The 16,362-nt window shown below is 34.9% G+C and overlaps 1 protein-coding gene across 1 annotated transcript; it reads right to left on the bottom strand.

Moving 5' to 3' along the window:
* Positions 1-2,322: 2,322 nt before the first annotated feature.
* On the bottom strand, positions 2,323-4,502 carry LOC123898886 (L-tryptophan--pyruvate aminotransferase 1-like). The gene is made up of 5 exons (XM_045949915.1): positions 4,399-4,502; positions 3,970-4,276; positions 3,387-3,670; positions 2,912-3,216; positions 2,323-2,697 (listed from the first exon to the last, which is right to left on the bottom strand). The coding sequence occupies exons 1-5, from the start codon at positions 4,500-4,502 to the stop codon at positions 2,510-2,512; spliced, it is 1,188 nt and encodes a 395-aa protein (XP_045805871.1). The 3' UTR covers positions 2,323-2,509.
* Between the last annotated feature and the right edge of the window lie 11,860 nt (positions 4,503-16,362).

Below are 16,362 nucleotides of genomic sequence, written 5' to 3'. Positions count from 1 at the left end.
AGCAGTAGCTTCGTGCTAAGTGATTATCATATGTTTGGTAAATGCATGACATTCATAAATTCATGCATTATTTAGGGATATCAGACTTGTCTGATAAAGAAGGATATTGGACTTGTCCAATAAAGAAGAATATCAATGGTAAGTTCCTTGATAAAGAAGATGGTACCACATGCATTAGTCGTGTCTAGGTTGGCATGACATTGAATGTTTGGCATTAGTCGCATTTGAGTAAATGTGCAATTATGTGTTATGTGTTATGTGAGTTCTTTGTGTTGTCCGAAACGACGCGAAACTATCTGGTTGTGTACTTGTGAGTATGTGTTATTTGGTGTATTGCTTATTGAGGCATGTGTGTTAGTTAGTAATACGTGATAGGTTGAATATAGGTGCGTTTCTATATTCGTATGTATGTGATTATGTTTACTAACTCTCTACCTATTTGTTATGTGCTGGACCTTTGGGGGTTCAGGTATTGAGGTCGAGGTCTCGTCGAGCTTTAGCTGCAGATCGTTTTGGTGTGGAGCACTTTTGGTGAGGAGCTAGTGTAGGCTACCTTTGTATAGTTTTGTTAAGTTTAGTTGGTTGTGATGTATATTAGTGCTCTGGTAGTTTGTAACATCGAGTCGGGGATCGTTTGTATTCCGTCGTATATCGATGCGAACAGCTTAACTTATGTTTTATGTAAATGATTTATCTTTTGAACTATTTTGTTCATTGCTTTGAAAATCCTTTATTTAAATGTTTTCCGCTGCGACGTTTCGTGTCATGCGCACGATCGTTTTATAAAATGTTTTTCCGTAGCGCTCCGGCTACTTATCTTTAAAGAGTTTTTAAGATCACGTTTTTAAGGGTAGTTAGTTCGGGGTGTTACAGTAAGTCTCCATTGACTTACTCCTCTTAATAACTCGATATCGGCATTACATTTATTCAATACAACAGTTGAATTCAAAGATCTCATTGAGTAGAACAACCCCACAAATTTTTATAAAAATTCGAAAAATGTAGTTATGTATTTAGACTATTGAAATTCACCGGTTTTTTTAATAGTTGGTCGGACGTTCAATTGAAGTTATCAGAAAAAATATCAAATGGTTCTGAATTTTTATAAAAATTTGTGGAGTTGATCTACTCAATGAGATTTTTGAATTCAACGGTTGGATTGAAGAAATGTAATGCCGATATCGAGTTATAAAGCGGAGTAAGTTAATGGAGACTTACTCCTGGAGTCAACGGATCCCTCTTCTTATTTTATATGTTTAACAAAATACGTGGTATATGATTAGGAACATCCCCTCTAATATGTTGATGCATCTTCTTCTTTAATAAATAATTTTATTCAATTATATTAAATTAATTAAATTGTGGTTATGTAGAAGTATTTCTTAATTTATTAAGGAATTGTAAATTTCATTTAATAAATGTGTTTGGTTTTTGTAAGAATACAAATAGTAAAACATCATCAACTGTGTGTTGGTTTTTTAAAAGAACCAAAATTTTAGGATGAAATTAATAAGTTAAAAGAACCAGATATTAGAGATCGAGAGCAATATCTCATCATTATCCCCTCTTTATACCACTGCATATGACCGTTGGTGTTGCAATCAATTAAAATTACACAGAACATTATAATAACATTGTAGCATCGTTCACTTTAATTTATAACTTATCTTGGCAACTCTAGTCGAGGCACTCTTTGGAAAACTCTTTTTTGTCCTTGCTGACTAATAATCAAAATTTTCTGCATAATTTGGTAAAGTTGTTTGTGATAGATGGTGAATCACTTGCTATTGGGAGACATCGGTGATTGTAGAGCTTATTTTTTGGAATAAAATTGGAAGAGTGATAATGAAATTAATAATGCATCAGTTGTTAGTAACATAGTGCGGCTAGATGAATCCATTATTGTTGTTACTACAAATGTGATTAGTATGATTTTGTCTGTTATTTAGTGGATATATAGTATAATTATCTTAATTTTTATTAAAAAAAAAGTCCTTACGAGTTTTCTAAGTTTGTAATGAATTATTTTAATATGTTAATTTACTAATTTTCAATGTGGCCAAATGATAGAATGCCACATTATAAAAACTTTTAAGATCATTTGAGTATCATTTATGGCTAAAATAATGCATCAGCAATACTTCGAAAGCTATTAATCTTATTGATAGAAAATATTTTGGGAGAAATTTTGCTATTAAAATTGATTTCAATAATGTCATGTTATTAAAAATTCAATATTTCGTAAAATTTTGTAAAGAAAACACAAACTACGAATTTAAAACATATAAATCATTGACTAAATGAACTCAGTTGAGGCCAAAATTAAATTCTATATAAACGATTTCTATCAAAATTGAACTTATAATTAAGATCCACGACTCCTATCTATGTTGTTTAATCATCACACATCCTCTATCTTAATAGCACAAATGATGTATATTTATATATTTTGATGAAACTCATGCTAACTAGCTAACGATACATACGACATTTTTTGAAGGTTCCAACATCATTCTCTTTTAGCATTTGACAATCTTGTACATAATTCATTGAACTCATCATCTGTACCAATCATGCTAACCCTAACATACTTTGAACTGACACCAAATCTCTCCCCTCCTCTTGTACGAATCTTCAAGTTTTCCAAATAACTCTCGCCTTCTTTTATCCCCTCCACGCACTTCAACCAAGCAAAAGCTGTATAGGAATTTTTAAAAATTTAGTGAAAAAAAAAGCAACAAAAAACTGATAACTTGTGGAAATATGTAACTCATACATTTTTAATAGAAAGTGTTGTCAGGTGGCTAATATTGACATGACACCGAAACATGTAACACATTTAATTAATTCATTTTCAGATTTACTATTGGTGTCCATGTGTTTTCAGATTTCATAGGTGAAAATATATTACCTGGGTATTGCTCAGATAAGTCCTTGTTGAAGTGACAATAGGAAGTTGGGTATTTGGTCAAGGTAAAAACCTTACTTTTCTCAATAGCTGTCTTAAATTTCTCCCACCTTTCTTTCATAAGTCTTTTGCTATAATCAAAAAAGAGGTGATCAGATTCAATGGACTTTAAATTTTTGTAACCATCACAAATCACTCCAATCATCTTAGCAGCTCGAATTTGGGATTCTCTTGACACGCCAATGGAGTTTAACTGTGTGAATCTTATCATCTTTTTAGCAACTTCAATGTCCTTTACAAATGCCCACCTGTGTCACAAAATAAAATAAAATAAACCTATTAGCAAAAACATTGCAATGGTAATTGCGGCTATATAGACCTTATTTTCTCCCATTTTATATCTATATAAGAGTTTGTTGCAAGATTGCAAATGCAACAACAAGCGTAACATAGAATATGGTCGATATCACGAACTCACCCGATACGCGAACCAGCATGACCGGTGCATTTGGAGAATGTGAAGACCATAACATCATGGTCAAGCTGATCAGTAATGGGAGTGTATTGCGGCCAGTAATAGGCCAAGTCATAAATGATTTTCCCTTCAACTCGAGAGTTCACTACCGGTACACGAAGAGTCCCATCAGGGTTGTTTGGGGAGGTCACAACCTCTATGTAAGGTTCATCTTTATCATACAGAGCAGCATCACCGGTCCATTGAAATAACCTTGATTGCAAGATATCAGTTGCGTCTTTGTATTCCTGCAAATTAAACACAAGCGCCGTTCTCAGTTAACCTTTCGATCAAACACTAATAAGTCATGATTTATATGTAGCATTAGATCAAGCCATTTCAAGAAGTAATTTTCGAAATTGAAAAATATAATTTAAATATTTGTTATTCATAAAAAAATTCAACGAGACTCAAACTACATATCTTTTGTATTTTCAAAGGACAAAGTGAAAAGTAGATTTGTAGGAACAAATATTTTTTTAAATGAATAAATTGTTTGTAACTAAATCTTACTCAGCTAAAATAATTGAAACTAAAGATAAATTACCGAATAATAAGGAGCAGCAGCAACAACATTGATGGGACGATGAGAGGATTCTGAAGGAGATAGTGCATATAGAAGAGCTTGGTAGAGTTGAGAAGAACCTGTCCCTAATACTAAGAACTTATCTTTTGTGACAGCATTACCGACCACATTGTGGAGCCTCAAAATTGCATCCCTCATTTGTGGCACCATATACCAACATAAGTTGTTTGTATCACCAAGGTAACTCATCCATTCGTCACCTTTGATCTCTACCGTACATTCATCTCTCACCTTCTCCCAATATGACCGGAATGCCACTGGATCACCCCTGCCAAATTTTTCCCCTTAAATAATTAACTTGTGTCTAAAAATAATAATAATAATAAAAATAATAATGGGATACGAAAATAATATAACTTGTAAAAGGAGGTGGAAAGAAAGATAACTTACTTCTCAACATTGACAAAGGAATTGCGTGAGAAAGTAGAGAGAGGTATTGTTCTGCCATTGGAATGTGACAAAGGTGAAGAACCATTAATAGGAGAGACCACCATAATTTAATAACTTAATATGCTCTTTGTTTTGTTGATGACGATGGGTGTCTATATCTGTCACTCTTGGTTGATTTTTGTTTTTATTTAGTTGTTATGTTTGCACTCATATATATATAGCGAGAGAAAAAAAATTGTGAAAGAGATGACTAATAATATCTTCTTTATTTGTCTCCCTAATTCATTCTCCCTTTTATATAATGTGATGTGATACTTTTTTTTTGTTCTTAACATATTTAACCATTGCGATGGTTCATAAAAAAAAACTTGACTATTTTGTGTTCTTGCCATATTTGACCATTGCGATGGTTCATAAAAAACATTGACCTTTGCGTTGCGATGAGGATGAATCAACACGCCGTCATCTAAGCTTAAAAAAACACCTAAATACATTGAATGTGTATAGTATTTTCAACGAAAAAAAATATAGTGATAATATTAGAAAAAAAAAATTTGATAAGCAAAATGAAAATTACATTAGCAGATAATATTCCTATATATATTAACAAAATTCATTGTATATTATTAGGAACCTCCCCTCTAATCCATCGTATATGATCCATTAGCAGATAATATTATTTTATATGTTTAACAAAATACGTGGTATATGATTAGGAACATCCCCTCTAATATGTTGATCCATCTTCTTCTTTAATAAATAATTTTATTCAATTATATTAAATTAATTAAATTCTGGTCATGTAGAAGTATTTCTTAATTTATTAAGGAATTGTAAATTTCATTTAATAAATGTGTTTGGTTTTTGTAAGAATACAAATAGTAAAACATCATCAACTGTGTGTTGGTTTTCTAAAGGAACCAAAATTTTAGGATGAAATTAATAAGTTAAAAGAACCAGATATTAGAGATCGAGAGCAATATCTCATCATTATCCCCTCTTTTATACCACTGCATATGACCGTTGGTGTTGCAATCAATTAAAATTACACAGAACATTATAATAACATTGTAGCATCGTTCACTTTATTTTACAACTTATCTTGGCAACTCTAGTCGAGGCACTCTTTGGAAAACTCTTTTTTGTCCTTGCTGACTAATAATCAAAAGTTTCCGCATAATTTGGTAGAGTTGTTTGTGATAGATGGTGAATCATTTGCTATTGGGAGACATCGGTGATTGTAGAGCTTATTTTTTGGAATAAAATTGGAAGAGTGATAAAGAAGTTAATAATGCATCAGTTGTTAGTAACATAGTGTGGCTAGATGAATCCATTATTGTTGTTACTACAAATGTGATTAGTATGATTTTGTCTATTATTTAGTGGATATATATTTTAATTATCTTAATTTTTATTAAAAAAAAATGTCTTTACGAGTTTTCTAAGTTTGTAATGAATTATTTTAATATGTTAATTTACTAATTTTCAATGTGGCCAAATGATAGAATGCCACATTATAAAAACTTTTAAGATCATTTGAGTATCATTTATGGCTAAAATAATGCATCAGCAATACTTCGAAAGCTATTAATCTTATTGATAGAAAATATTTTGGGAGAAATTTTGCTATTAAAATTGATTTCAATAATGTCATGTTATTAAAAATTCAATATTTCGTAAAATTTTGTAAAGAAAACACAAACTATGAATTTAAAACATATAAATCATTGACTAAATGAACTCAGTTGAGGCCAAAATTAAATTCTATATAAACGATTTCTATCAAAATTGAACTTATAATTAAGATCCACGACTCCTATCTATGTTGTTTAATCATCACACATCCTCTATCTTAATAGCACAAATGATGTATATTTATATATTTTGATGAAACTCATGCTAACTAGCTAACGATACATACGACATTTTTTGAAGGTTCCAACATCATTCTCTTTTAGCATTTGACAATCTTGTACATAATTCATTGAACTCATCATCTGTACCAATCATGCTAACCCTAACATACTTTGAACTGACACTAAATCTCTCCCCTCCTCTTGTACGAATCTTCAAGTTTTCCAAATAACTCTCGCCTTCTTTTATCCCCTCCACGCACTTCAACCAAGCAAAAGCTGTATAGGAATTTTTAAAAATTTAGTGAAAAAAAAAGCAACAAAAAACTGATAACTTGTGGAAATATGTAACTCATACATTTTTAATAGAAAGTGTTGTCAGGTGGCTAATATTGACATGACACCGAAACATGTAACACATTTAATTAATTCATTTTCAGATTTACTATTGGTGTCCATGTGTTTTCAGATTTCATAGGTGAAAATATATTACCTGGGTATTGTTGGAACAAAATTGATTTAAAAATGTCTGCCCCTAAATATATATAAAGGTTTTGATGATAACAAAGTATTAATTAACAAATTGGAAGGACTAAAAATTTATTTTAAGTGCGCAGATATAAGCATCATATAAGCTCTGAGTGAAGTTCATAGGATGTGAATTCAGAAGTTCACAAGCGCTCAGAAGATGTTGGACTTCAGAGGTTACAACGTTCAGAGGATGAAGACTTCAGAACTTCTTGTCTGTCTACAAGCTTCATCAAACTCTGAAGATCTCTTTGAAAGCTGTGAAGATTCCCTTTACTAGTCAACTCTTCTACCAATGAAGAAAAGGACCTTTCAAGTCTGATCAGTTCAGCCACCTCTATTCTGTCTGTCCTAACTTGAGAACGTGGGTTTTCAGTTTTGTTAGCTGAATAAGGAAAGTCCACTCTGCAGTAGTCAAAGTATCTGAAACTCTTTCTTAGTTTTGGATACAACCAAACTGCATCAAGACAGACTGCTTGGAGACAAAAGTTTATCAACTCCAACGGTTCCTTTTGCAACGACTCTTTTCTAGTGGTATATATACTAGAAGATTCAGCTACAACAACATATTATTATCAAGAATTGAACGTGCGCTGAACAAACTCTGAACTCTGTGTATACAAGCTCTGAACCTCTCATCAAGTGTTTTTGCACTTTAGCCAAATATTCTGTACTATCAGTATTTGCTCTCTTTAGGTTCATCTAAGAGCATTTGTATATTTTTATATACTTAACTTTTTCTTGAGGAAACTTAAGCTTGTGTGCTTAAGTGTGAAACTTAAACTTGTGTGTTTAAGTGTGAAGTCTTAAGCTTGTGTGCTTGAGCATTGTTGAGAAGTCTCTTGCTTGTGTGCTTGAGCAGGTGTAATCTTGTGTGATTATAGTGAAATCCCTTGGAAGTGCAAGGGGACTGGACTACTCTCGTTTTGTGAGAGGAACCAGTATAAATTGCTTGTGTGATCTCTCTCTCTCTTTTGTTTTTATTGTGTTATTTTTCCGCTGCTAACGTAGTTGAGTTAAGAACTTGAAAAAGATTGAACTTGGCTAAAACACAATTCAACCCCCCCCTTCTTGTGTTTTCACACCTTCAATTGGCATCAGAGCGCCTGGTCTGTTACTTTCACTTAACAGTGAGACAGTAAAGATCTTGTGAAAACACTATGTCTGGAGGAGATGATAGTAGTACTAGAACTACTGGTGAAGGTGAGGCCAGTGGAGCTGGTGGTGGTCCTAGAAATGCTTTTGGCTTTGACTACTTGAGTAATGAATCACATGAACATAGTGGCAACAGAAAAGCCCCTATATTCAATGGTGATGCATCATTATTTGAGTGGTGGAAAGAGAGATTGTATAGCAATATTACTGCTATTGATCATGAGTTGTGGGATTTGGTTGAGTTGGGAGTAACTTTTGAAAACTTAAATGAACATGGAAGATTGTCCATTGAGCATAGAAAGTTACTCACACCAGCTAACTTAAAAATCTACACTAAGCATCATAGAGTAAAGGACATTGTTGTTGGTGCTATTAGACATGAGGATTATGTCAGAATAGAGAACAAGTCCACTGCTAAATCTATCTTTGATTCTATGTGTGCTACCTATGATGGTAATGAAAAGGTTCAAGAGGCTAAAGCTAGTCTTTTGATAAGGCAATATGAACTTTTCACTATGCAACAAGATGAAAACATTGAGACTATGTTTACAAGGTTTCAAATCCTTGTATCTGGTCTTAAAGCTCTTAAGAGAAGTTATTCAACCTATGACCATGTTCAGAAGATTCTGAGAAGTCTTCCTATTGCTTGGAGACCTAAGGTCACTGCAATAGAGGAAGCTCAAAATCTCAAGACTCTGAGTCTTGAAGCTCTGATAAGCAATCTCAGAAGCCATGAGATGGTTCTGGATGCTGACTCAGAAACTAAGAAGAAGTCTAAGTCAGTGGCTTTACAGTCAACTAAGACTACTTCTAAGGCTCTTAAGACTCAGCTTCTTGATATTGAAGAAGAATCTTCTGCTGATGGTCAAGAGGATGAGATGAATGAGGATGAGTTTGCTTTATTCACCAAGTTTCAGCAATGGAACAGATTTAACAAAAGAAATTTCAGAGGAAACAGCTCCAGAAATTTTGTCAGCAAAAAGGATGATCAGAAGAACTGCTTCAACTGTAAGAAGCCAGGACACTTTATTGCTGATTGTCCAGAAATGTCTGCTAAAGACAAAAGCAAAAGATACAGCTCAAAGAAGCAACAATTCAAGAGTAAACTGAGAAAGAGTCTGATGGCTACCTTTGAAGAGCTATCATCTGAGGAAGAAGTTGAGGAAGAAGAAGAGGCAAATCTAGCCCTGATGGCTTCAACTGACTCAGATACAGACTCAGACGATGAATCAGAATCAGATTCAGAAGTAACTGATGAGGTATTTTCTGACTGTTCTAAATCTCAACTTATAACTGCACTTAACAAGGTCATTGAGAAACATCTCAGAGTGTTAAGTAAACAAAAAGTTTTTCAAGAAAAGCTCAACACTCTGACTGAACAAGCAGAACATTTTCAAGGTCTATATCAAGAAACTCTGAATAGAGTAAATGACTTTGAAAAGGGTTGTGCTGTCTGTCACAAACCTATTGATGAGCAAGAAATAGCTCTTCAACAGTTTGTGCATCTCAACCTTGGTAAGAGCAAAGCTGCTAATCTTGTTTATAATGTCATGAGACATAGAGGAGAGGGACTTGGCTATGAATATGGTAGAACATATTCAAAGCTAAAGACCTATCCCAAAAAGGTTGGAAAATCTTGGGTTTACTATGTTGTACCCCAGAGTGAAGAAGGAAAGAAATTTGGTACTCTGGAAGATGAGGACAATAATCTGAAAGATTTAGGAAATGACAACTCAGAGGAACCAAGTTCCTCAGGATCTGGGAAGAAAAGCTCAGAAGATAAAAGCTATTCAGAACTTGACAGTATTAGTTCAGATGTTCTGAAAGTTTCAAAATCTGAGGCTTCAACTTCTGGAACCAGAGGAATTCTAGTTCATGAGAAAAGTCAACCTAAAGGCTCAGAAGTTCTTAAAAGAAAGTCAAACCTCAAACCTCAGAGGCAACATAGGACTAAGGTTATTTATGATTCTAGAGTCAGTAAATATAACCAGTCAAATCAATGGACTGGTGATAAATACAAACTCTGGAAGCATAAACAATCCAAGTCCTGGAATAATAACAGAACTCAAACTAAGAAACATTTTCAAAAGAGTTATTATTCCAAACCAAAATCTTTCTCTCACACTCAACAACACAGTAAACATTCGTGGACTAACAAGCGTGGACCCAGAAGATGGGTACCAAAAGCTGAAATTATGTATCATTCAGATTTACCAACTAGGAAAGGATATGTCCTACCTAGAGTATGGAAACAAGTCCTATGCAAAGGAAGAAGGGCTTATGTCCTAGACCAATGGCTGACAAGTTCTCAAGTTAATAATCAGAACTTGATAAATGAAGAGGAAGAATATTGGGATGACTTTATCATTAACTATGATAAAGAGTTCCATCTTAGTGATTAAAGTTGTTTCTCATACAGCCTGCCACTCAAAGAAATATCATGAAACACTCATGGTATCTGGATAGTGGGTGTTCAAGGCACATGACTGGTGACAAACAACTGTTTTCCAAGCTAACCATGAAAGAAGGAGGTTCTGTTGGCTTTGGAGGAAATCAGAAAGGAAAGATAATAGGTACAGGTACAGTAGGTAATTCCTCCCTATCTATTAATGATGTTTGGTTAGTTGATGGACTTAAGCATAATCTATTGAGCATAAGTCAATTTTGCGACAATGGTTATGTAGTTGTCTTTAATAAGGAATCATGTACTGTGTCTAAACAATCTGATAACTCCATTATATTCAAAGGTCTGAGAAAGAACAATGTCTATAAAATTAATCTTTCTGATTTGAATGAACAAAAAGTGATGTGTCTTTTGACCTTGAGTGAAGAAAAATGGATCTGGCATAAGAGGTTAGGCCATGCTAACTGGAGGTTAATCTCTAAGCTTAGTAAGCTTGACCTTGTCAGAGGTTTACCTAAAATCAAATATCACTCAAACACACTTTGTGGTTCATGTCAAAAAGGAAAGATTACAAAATCATCTTTTAAACCTAAGAACATTGTTTCTACCTCAAGACCATTGGAACTTCTTCACATTGATCTTTTTGGACCAGTTAACACTGCTTCAATCAATGGAAAGAAGTATGGATTAGTAATTGTTGATGATTATAGTAGATGGACTTGGGTAAAATTCCTAAGAACAAAAGATGAAGCTTATGATGAGTTTAGCATCTTCTGCAAACAAATTCAGAATGAAAAAGGCTACACTATTTTAAAAGTTAGAAGTGATCATGGTGGAGAATTTGAAAATGAACCTTTTGAAAGCTTTTGTGAAAAATATGGCATTCTGCATGAATTCTCTTCTCCTAGAACTCCTCAACAAAATGGGGTGGTAGAAAGGAAGAATAGAACTCTGCAAGAAATGGCCAGAACCATGATGCATGAAACAAATGTAGCAAAGTTTTTATGGGCAGAAGCTGTAAACACAGCATGTTATGTTCAAAATAGAATCTATATCAGATCTAAGTTGAACAAAACTGCTTATGAATTGTTCAAAGGAAGAAAACCTGATATTTCTTATTTTCATCAGTTTGGATGTACGTGTTACATCTTAAATAACAAAGTCCATCTAAAGAAATTTGATGCTAGAGGCTATAAGGGTATCTTTATAGGATACTCTGAGCGCTCAAAAGCATACAGACTGTATATTTCTGAAACACACACTGTGGAAGAAAGTATGCATGTCAAATTTGATGACAAAGAGCCTGACCAAGTGTCAGAGCTTGTGGAAGGTTTGTCTAGATTTCAGGTATCAGAGGATCAATATTCAGATATTCCAAACTACTCAGAACATCCATTCTCTGAAGTACCTCTGAACACAATAGTTCCTACAGACTCTGAACAACCAAGAACTGAAGCATCTGCTGAACATGATGTTGATGAGTCTGAAGATGATGAGCCCCCAAGAAATACTTTCAAATACAAATCATCACATCCAGAGGAACTGATATTAGGCAACAAGGATAGTCCAAGGAAGACAAGATCTCAACTGAGAAATGAGGAATCATTAGTTGGTCTTATCTCAATGATGGAACCTTCAAAGATTGATGAAGCTCTGAAGGATGATGCTTGGATTGTAGCAATGCAAGAAGAGCTGAATCAATTCCAAAGGAATGATGTATGGACTCTAGTGCCTAAACCTTCACACAAGAACATTATTGGAACAAAATGGGTATTCAGAAACAAGCTGAATGAACAAGGTGAAGTGGTAAGGAACAAGGCTAGATTGGTTGCACAAGGTTATAGTCAACAAGAGGGGATTGACTATACTGAAACCTTTGCACCAGTTGCTAGACTTGAAGCAATCAGGTTACTTCTATCTTATGCTGTTAATCATGGAATAACCTTGTATCAGATGGATGTTAAAAGTGCCTTCTTAAATGGTTTCATTTCTGAAGAAGTGTATGTTAAGCAACCTCCTGGTTTTGAAGATATCTCAAACCCAGAACATGTTTTTAAACTGAAGAAATCACTGTATGGTCTGAAACAAGCTCCAAGAGCTTGGTATGATAGACTCAGTAATTTTCTTCTTGAAAAAGGTTTTGAGAAAGGAAAAGTTGACTGCACACTCTTTAGAAAGACAACCAAAGAAGACATTTTAATCATTCAAATTTATGTTGATGATATTATTTTTGGTTCAACTAATGCTGCTTTGTGCAAGAATTTTTCTAAGATAATGCAGGATGAATTTGAAATGAGCATGATGGGAGAGTTGAAATTCTTTCTTGGAATTCAAATCAATCAGAAGAAGGAAGGAACTTATGTTCATCAATCAAAATACACTAAAGAACTTCTGAAGAAATTCAATTTAGATGACTGCAAGACAATGAATACTCCTATGCATCCAACTACCAACATGGGCAAATCAGATGATGAAGGAAAGGTAGATCAAAAGGTCTACAGAGGTATGATTGGTTCCCTACTCTATCTGACAGCCTCTAGACCAGATATTTTATTCAGTGTTTGCTTATGTGCAAGATTCCAGTCAGATCCAAGAGAATCTCATCTTACAGCTGTAAAGAGAATCTTTAGGTATCTGAAAGGAACAACTAATCTTGGACTTCTCTATAAGAAATCCAATGATTATGTGCTAAATGGATTCTGTGATGCTGACTATGCTGGGGATAAAATTGAAAGAAAATCCACAAGTGGCAATTGTCAATTTGTTGGTGAAAACCTTATCTCCTGGGCTAGTAAGAGACAAACTACTATAGCGTTGTCTACAGCAGAAGCAGAATACATTTCAGCAGCTAAGTGTTGCACACAACTACTCTGGCTAAAATATCAGTTAGAAGATTATCAGGTAAGCAGTAACAATATTCCTTTATATTGTGATAATACTGCAGCCATTCATTTATCTAAAAATCCTATTCTACACTCTAGAGCCAAACATATTGAAATTAAACACCATTTTATCAGAGATTATGTTCAGAGAGGCATTATAGATATTAAGTTTGTTGATACTGAAAATCAATGGGCTGACATATTTACTAAAGCCTTATCTGTTGAAAGATTTGATTTTATAAAGAAACATCTGAACATGTTTTCAATCTCTGAATGAAAATTTTTTTTGGCAATTAAAGTGTAAGAGGTTATGTATATCAGAACTTATGATTCAGAACATCTGAAACACAAGCTCTGAAGTACTTGACTCTGATAGTGAATTTTAAATAACTCAGAGGCTCTGAACTATTTAAGTGAGAAACGTTCAGTATTCACTGCTGAACAGTTGTCCATTAAAATAGCAGTTACCGAGTAAATTTCTGCACGTGGTCTACGTGTGTCAGGTAGTGGGTGGTTAATGATGATTTTTGGTATTCAACTTTCTGTCAATTAGCGTAACTTCCCAAATTTGCTATTTTCATGTTAACTGTACTCATTTAAATAAACTTACACAATACACTTGCACACTATTCACTTTCACAACCTACACTTTCATATTCTCTCTAAACCTCCAACACAATTTCTTTCTCTCTCGTTAGTTTTCCAAACCCTACCCTAATCTCCAACATGGCTGGACCTTCGTCATCTTCTTCAACAAAGATTCCACCATTTATGTTCAAGAATCTTCAAATTGTTGGGAACGAGATGGAGTTTCCAGAATCTGAACTCACGTTTCTGTCTGAGAAGATTGTGGACTTTGATAGTCTTTCTGCAAACGGCTTTGAAGTTAAGCAGTACTTTACATCACAAGGATGGGATAAGTACTTCGACATGCTTAACGGTCCTATCTACCCGGACTTGCTTAAGAAATTTTGGATGAAAGCAAGAGTGTTTGATAAACATGAAGCAAAGAAGGAAGAGATTGCTGCTATTGAGAGGAATCCTAGTCTAAAGGGTAAAACTAGGAAGGAAATGGGCTTGCTGGAATATACAGGTGTTCAGATTAGGTCTAACATCTGTGGGATGAATATGGCTTTCTCACCAATTCATTTTAATGCTCTTCTTGGTCTACCTAACTCTGGGATAGAGTTAGATGTTTTTGAAAAGGATACCAGATATAGAGATGATCTTCTGCATCTCATCTGCACTGACTTCAAGCTGAAAGGGAAAGTCAAAGGATTGACTGACGAGTGCAGAGTTTTGTTCAAGATAATCCTTGCTTCTATCAGTCCAAGAGTTGGAGGGACTGATACAATCTCCTGGACGCATCGTCATTTGTTATATTTCCTTCTGACAAGGAAGAGAGTTAATCTTGGAGATTACTTTTTTGAACGAATTTGTGAAGCAATTTTTGCGAGTAAGTCTCAGAGGAAAACTACTATAGTTTATCCCAGGTTGTTGTCAGATCTTCTATATCAAGGTCACGTGATTCAGAACCTGCAGAAGTTCCATCCAGAACTAGTTCAGAAGAAGTTTTATCCAGAGATTCTGAATGCTAGTTTTCTATCCAAGATGCGTTTGATTGCATCTAAGCCTGTTGCTCCTCCTAAAGAATTGTCTGTTAGGCTTGAAAATCGTCTGTATGTTGAAGGCTACCCTGTTATTTCTGAAGCTGATGCTGAGCATGTAATTCAGGACTATTTAGAAGTGCTCAGACAAGAAGGTTTTGTTGTTGATAGGAGTATGGTTCCTCCTGCTCCTGTAAATCTGTATAATCCTAAGAGGAAACCAAAGAGAAAGGCTGAAGCTCAAGATGATCTACCTAAGCCAGATCTTTTGGCTCAGAAGAAAGTTAAAGTTGAACAATCTATGGCTGAGCAAAGGACTAAGAGGAAGCATGAAGAATCTGCTACCAAGGCTGCTGAAGGAGCTTCAAAAGAGCCTGTTGTTGTTGAAGTAGACAGTTCATCTGAAGGATCTACGTCTGAAGATGAGACTGAGTCTGATGAAGAGACACTTGCTGAAAGACTTCGTAGAAGACCTGTTCCTCTTTCTAAAGATAAAGGTAAGTCTACTAAATATGTCTTTAATGAAAATGAGATTGGAATAGGTTACACCAAACCTCTCAGAACTGTTTTACCAACCTCTGATATTCCAACCTCTGATAACCCCCTATCTGAACTAGAAAAACATCTTAGTCCAGACCCTCTTAACAATCAAACTTTCACCTAGAAGCCTTCATCACCTCCCAAACCTAAATCACCTCAACCTCAACCCCAAAAAGAAACACCTACCATTCCATCATCTGAACCAAAATCACCTATTCCTGTCACTAAACAAATCTCTCCCACAAAACAACCCTCTCCACACAAATCTCCTGAACCAACAGCTGAACACAAATCTCCTGAACCATCCCCTGAGCATATTTACCCTGAATCAACTTCTGACATTTCATCATCAGAACCAACCCCTGAACCCCATCCTAACCCAAGTGCTGAACATGCTTCTCCTGAGCGTATTCACACTTGTGCTCCCAAGCCTTCAGATGCAGAAGTTGTGATTACTGACAACCCTGCTACTGAAACACCTACTCTCTCTACCATTCCCAATCCTTCACCATCATCATCCAACCCTTTTGGTAATCTATCCACTCAGTTTCATGAAGACTTGGTTAGATTATCTTTGCTTAAGGACAGGTTTCTAGTTTGTCCTTCTGATGTGGACTTGGAAGTTTCAAGCATTAAGGCAAGGATTTGCAATGCTTTGGATGGTGCTGCTGAGAAAATTAAGGCTGTAGTTGGAAGAAGAGACTTGGATGTAATAAGCTTCATGAGGGAGAGTATGGCTAGGGCTGAATTGAAAAGGTTAACCACTTTTAATCATGCTAAATCTGAACGTGCTAAGCTGGAAGCACTTGCTGATGCTGAACAACGTCTGAACGCTTTCAAAGTCATCTGGATAGACTCCAAGCTATTTCAGAGTCTTGAAGATCAGAGATCTGAGTCTGAAAGGTTAGAAGAAGCTGCTGCAAGAGTTGCCCAGTTGGCAAATGAGTTGCACCAAGAGGATATTTCAGAAGATGATGTGCTGGCTTCTCAGAATC

This window comes from Trifolium pratense, linkage group LG7 (assembly GCF_020283565.1).
Source record: "Trifolium pratense cultivar HEN17-A07 linkage group LG7, ARS_RC_1.1, whole genome shotgun sequence".
In the NCBI taxonomy this organism is placed as follows: domain Eukaryota; kingdom Viridiplantae; phylum Streptophyta; class Magnoliopsida; order Fabales; family Fabaceae; genus Trifolium; species Trifolium pratense.
Note: the sequence above shows the minus strand (reverse complement) of the source record. Positions and strands in the feature narration are given on the sequence as shown.

Coding starts and splice junctions, on each gene's coding strand:
- LOC123898886 (XM_045949915.1), bottom strand. CDS start 4,502: ATGGTGGTCTCTCCTATTAATGGTTCTTCACCTTTGTCACATTCCAAT. Junction 4,277..4,398: donor TCCTTTGTCAATGTTGAGAA/GTAAGTTATCTT, acceptor AAAATTTGGCAG/GGGTGATCCAGTGGCATTCC. Junction 2,698..2,911: donor CTTATCTGAGCAATACCCAG/GTAATATATTTT, acceptor ATTCCTATACAG/CTTTTGCTTGGTTGAAGTGC.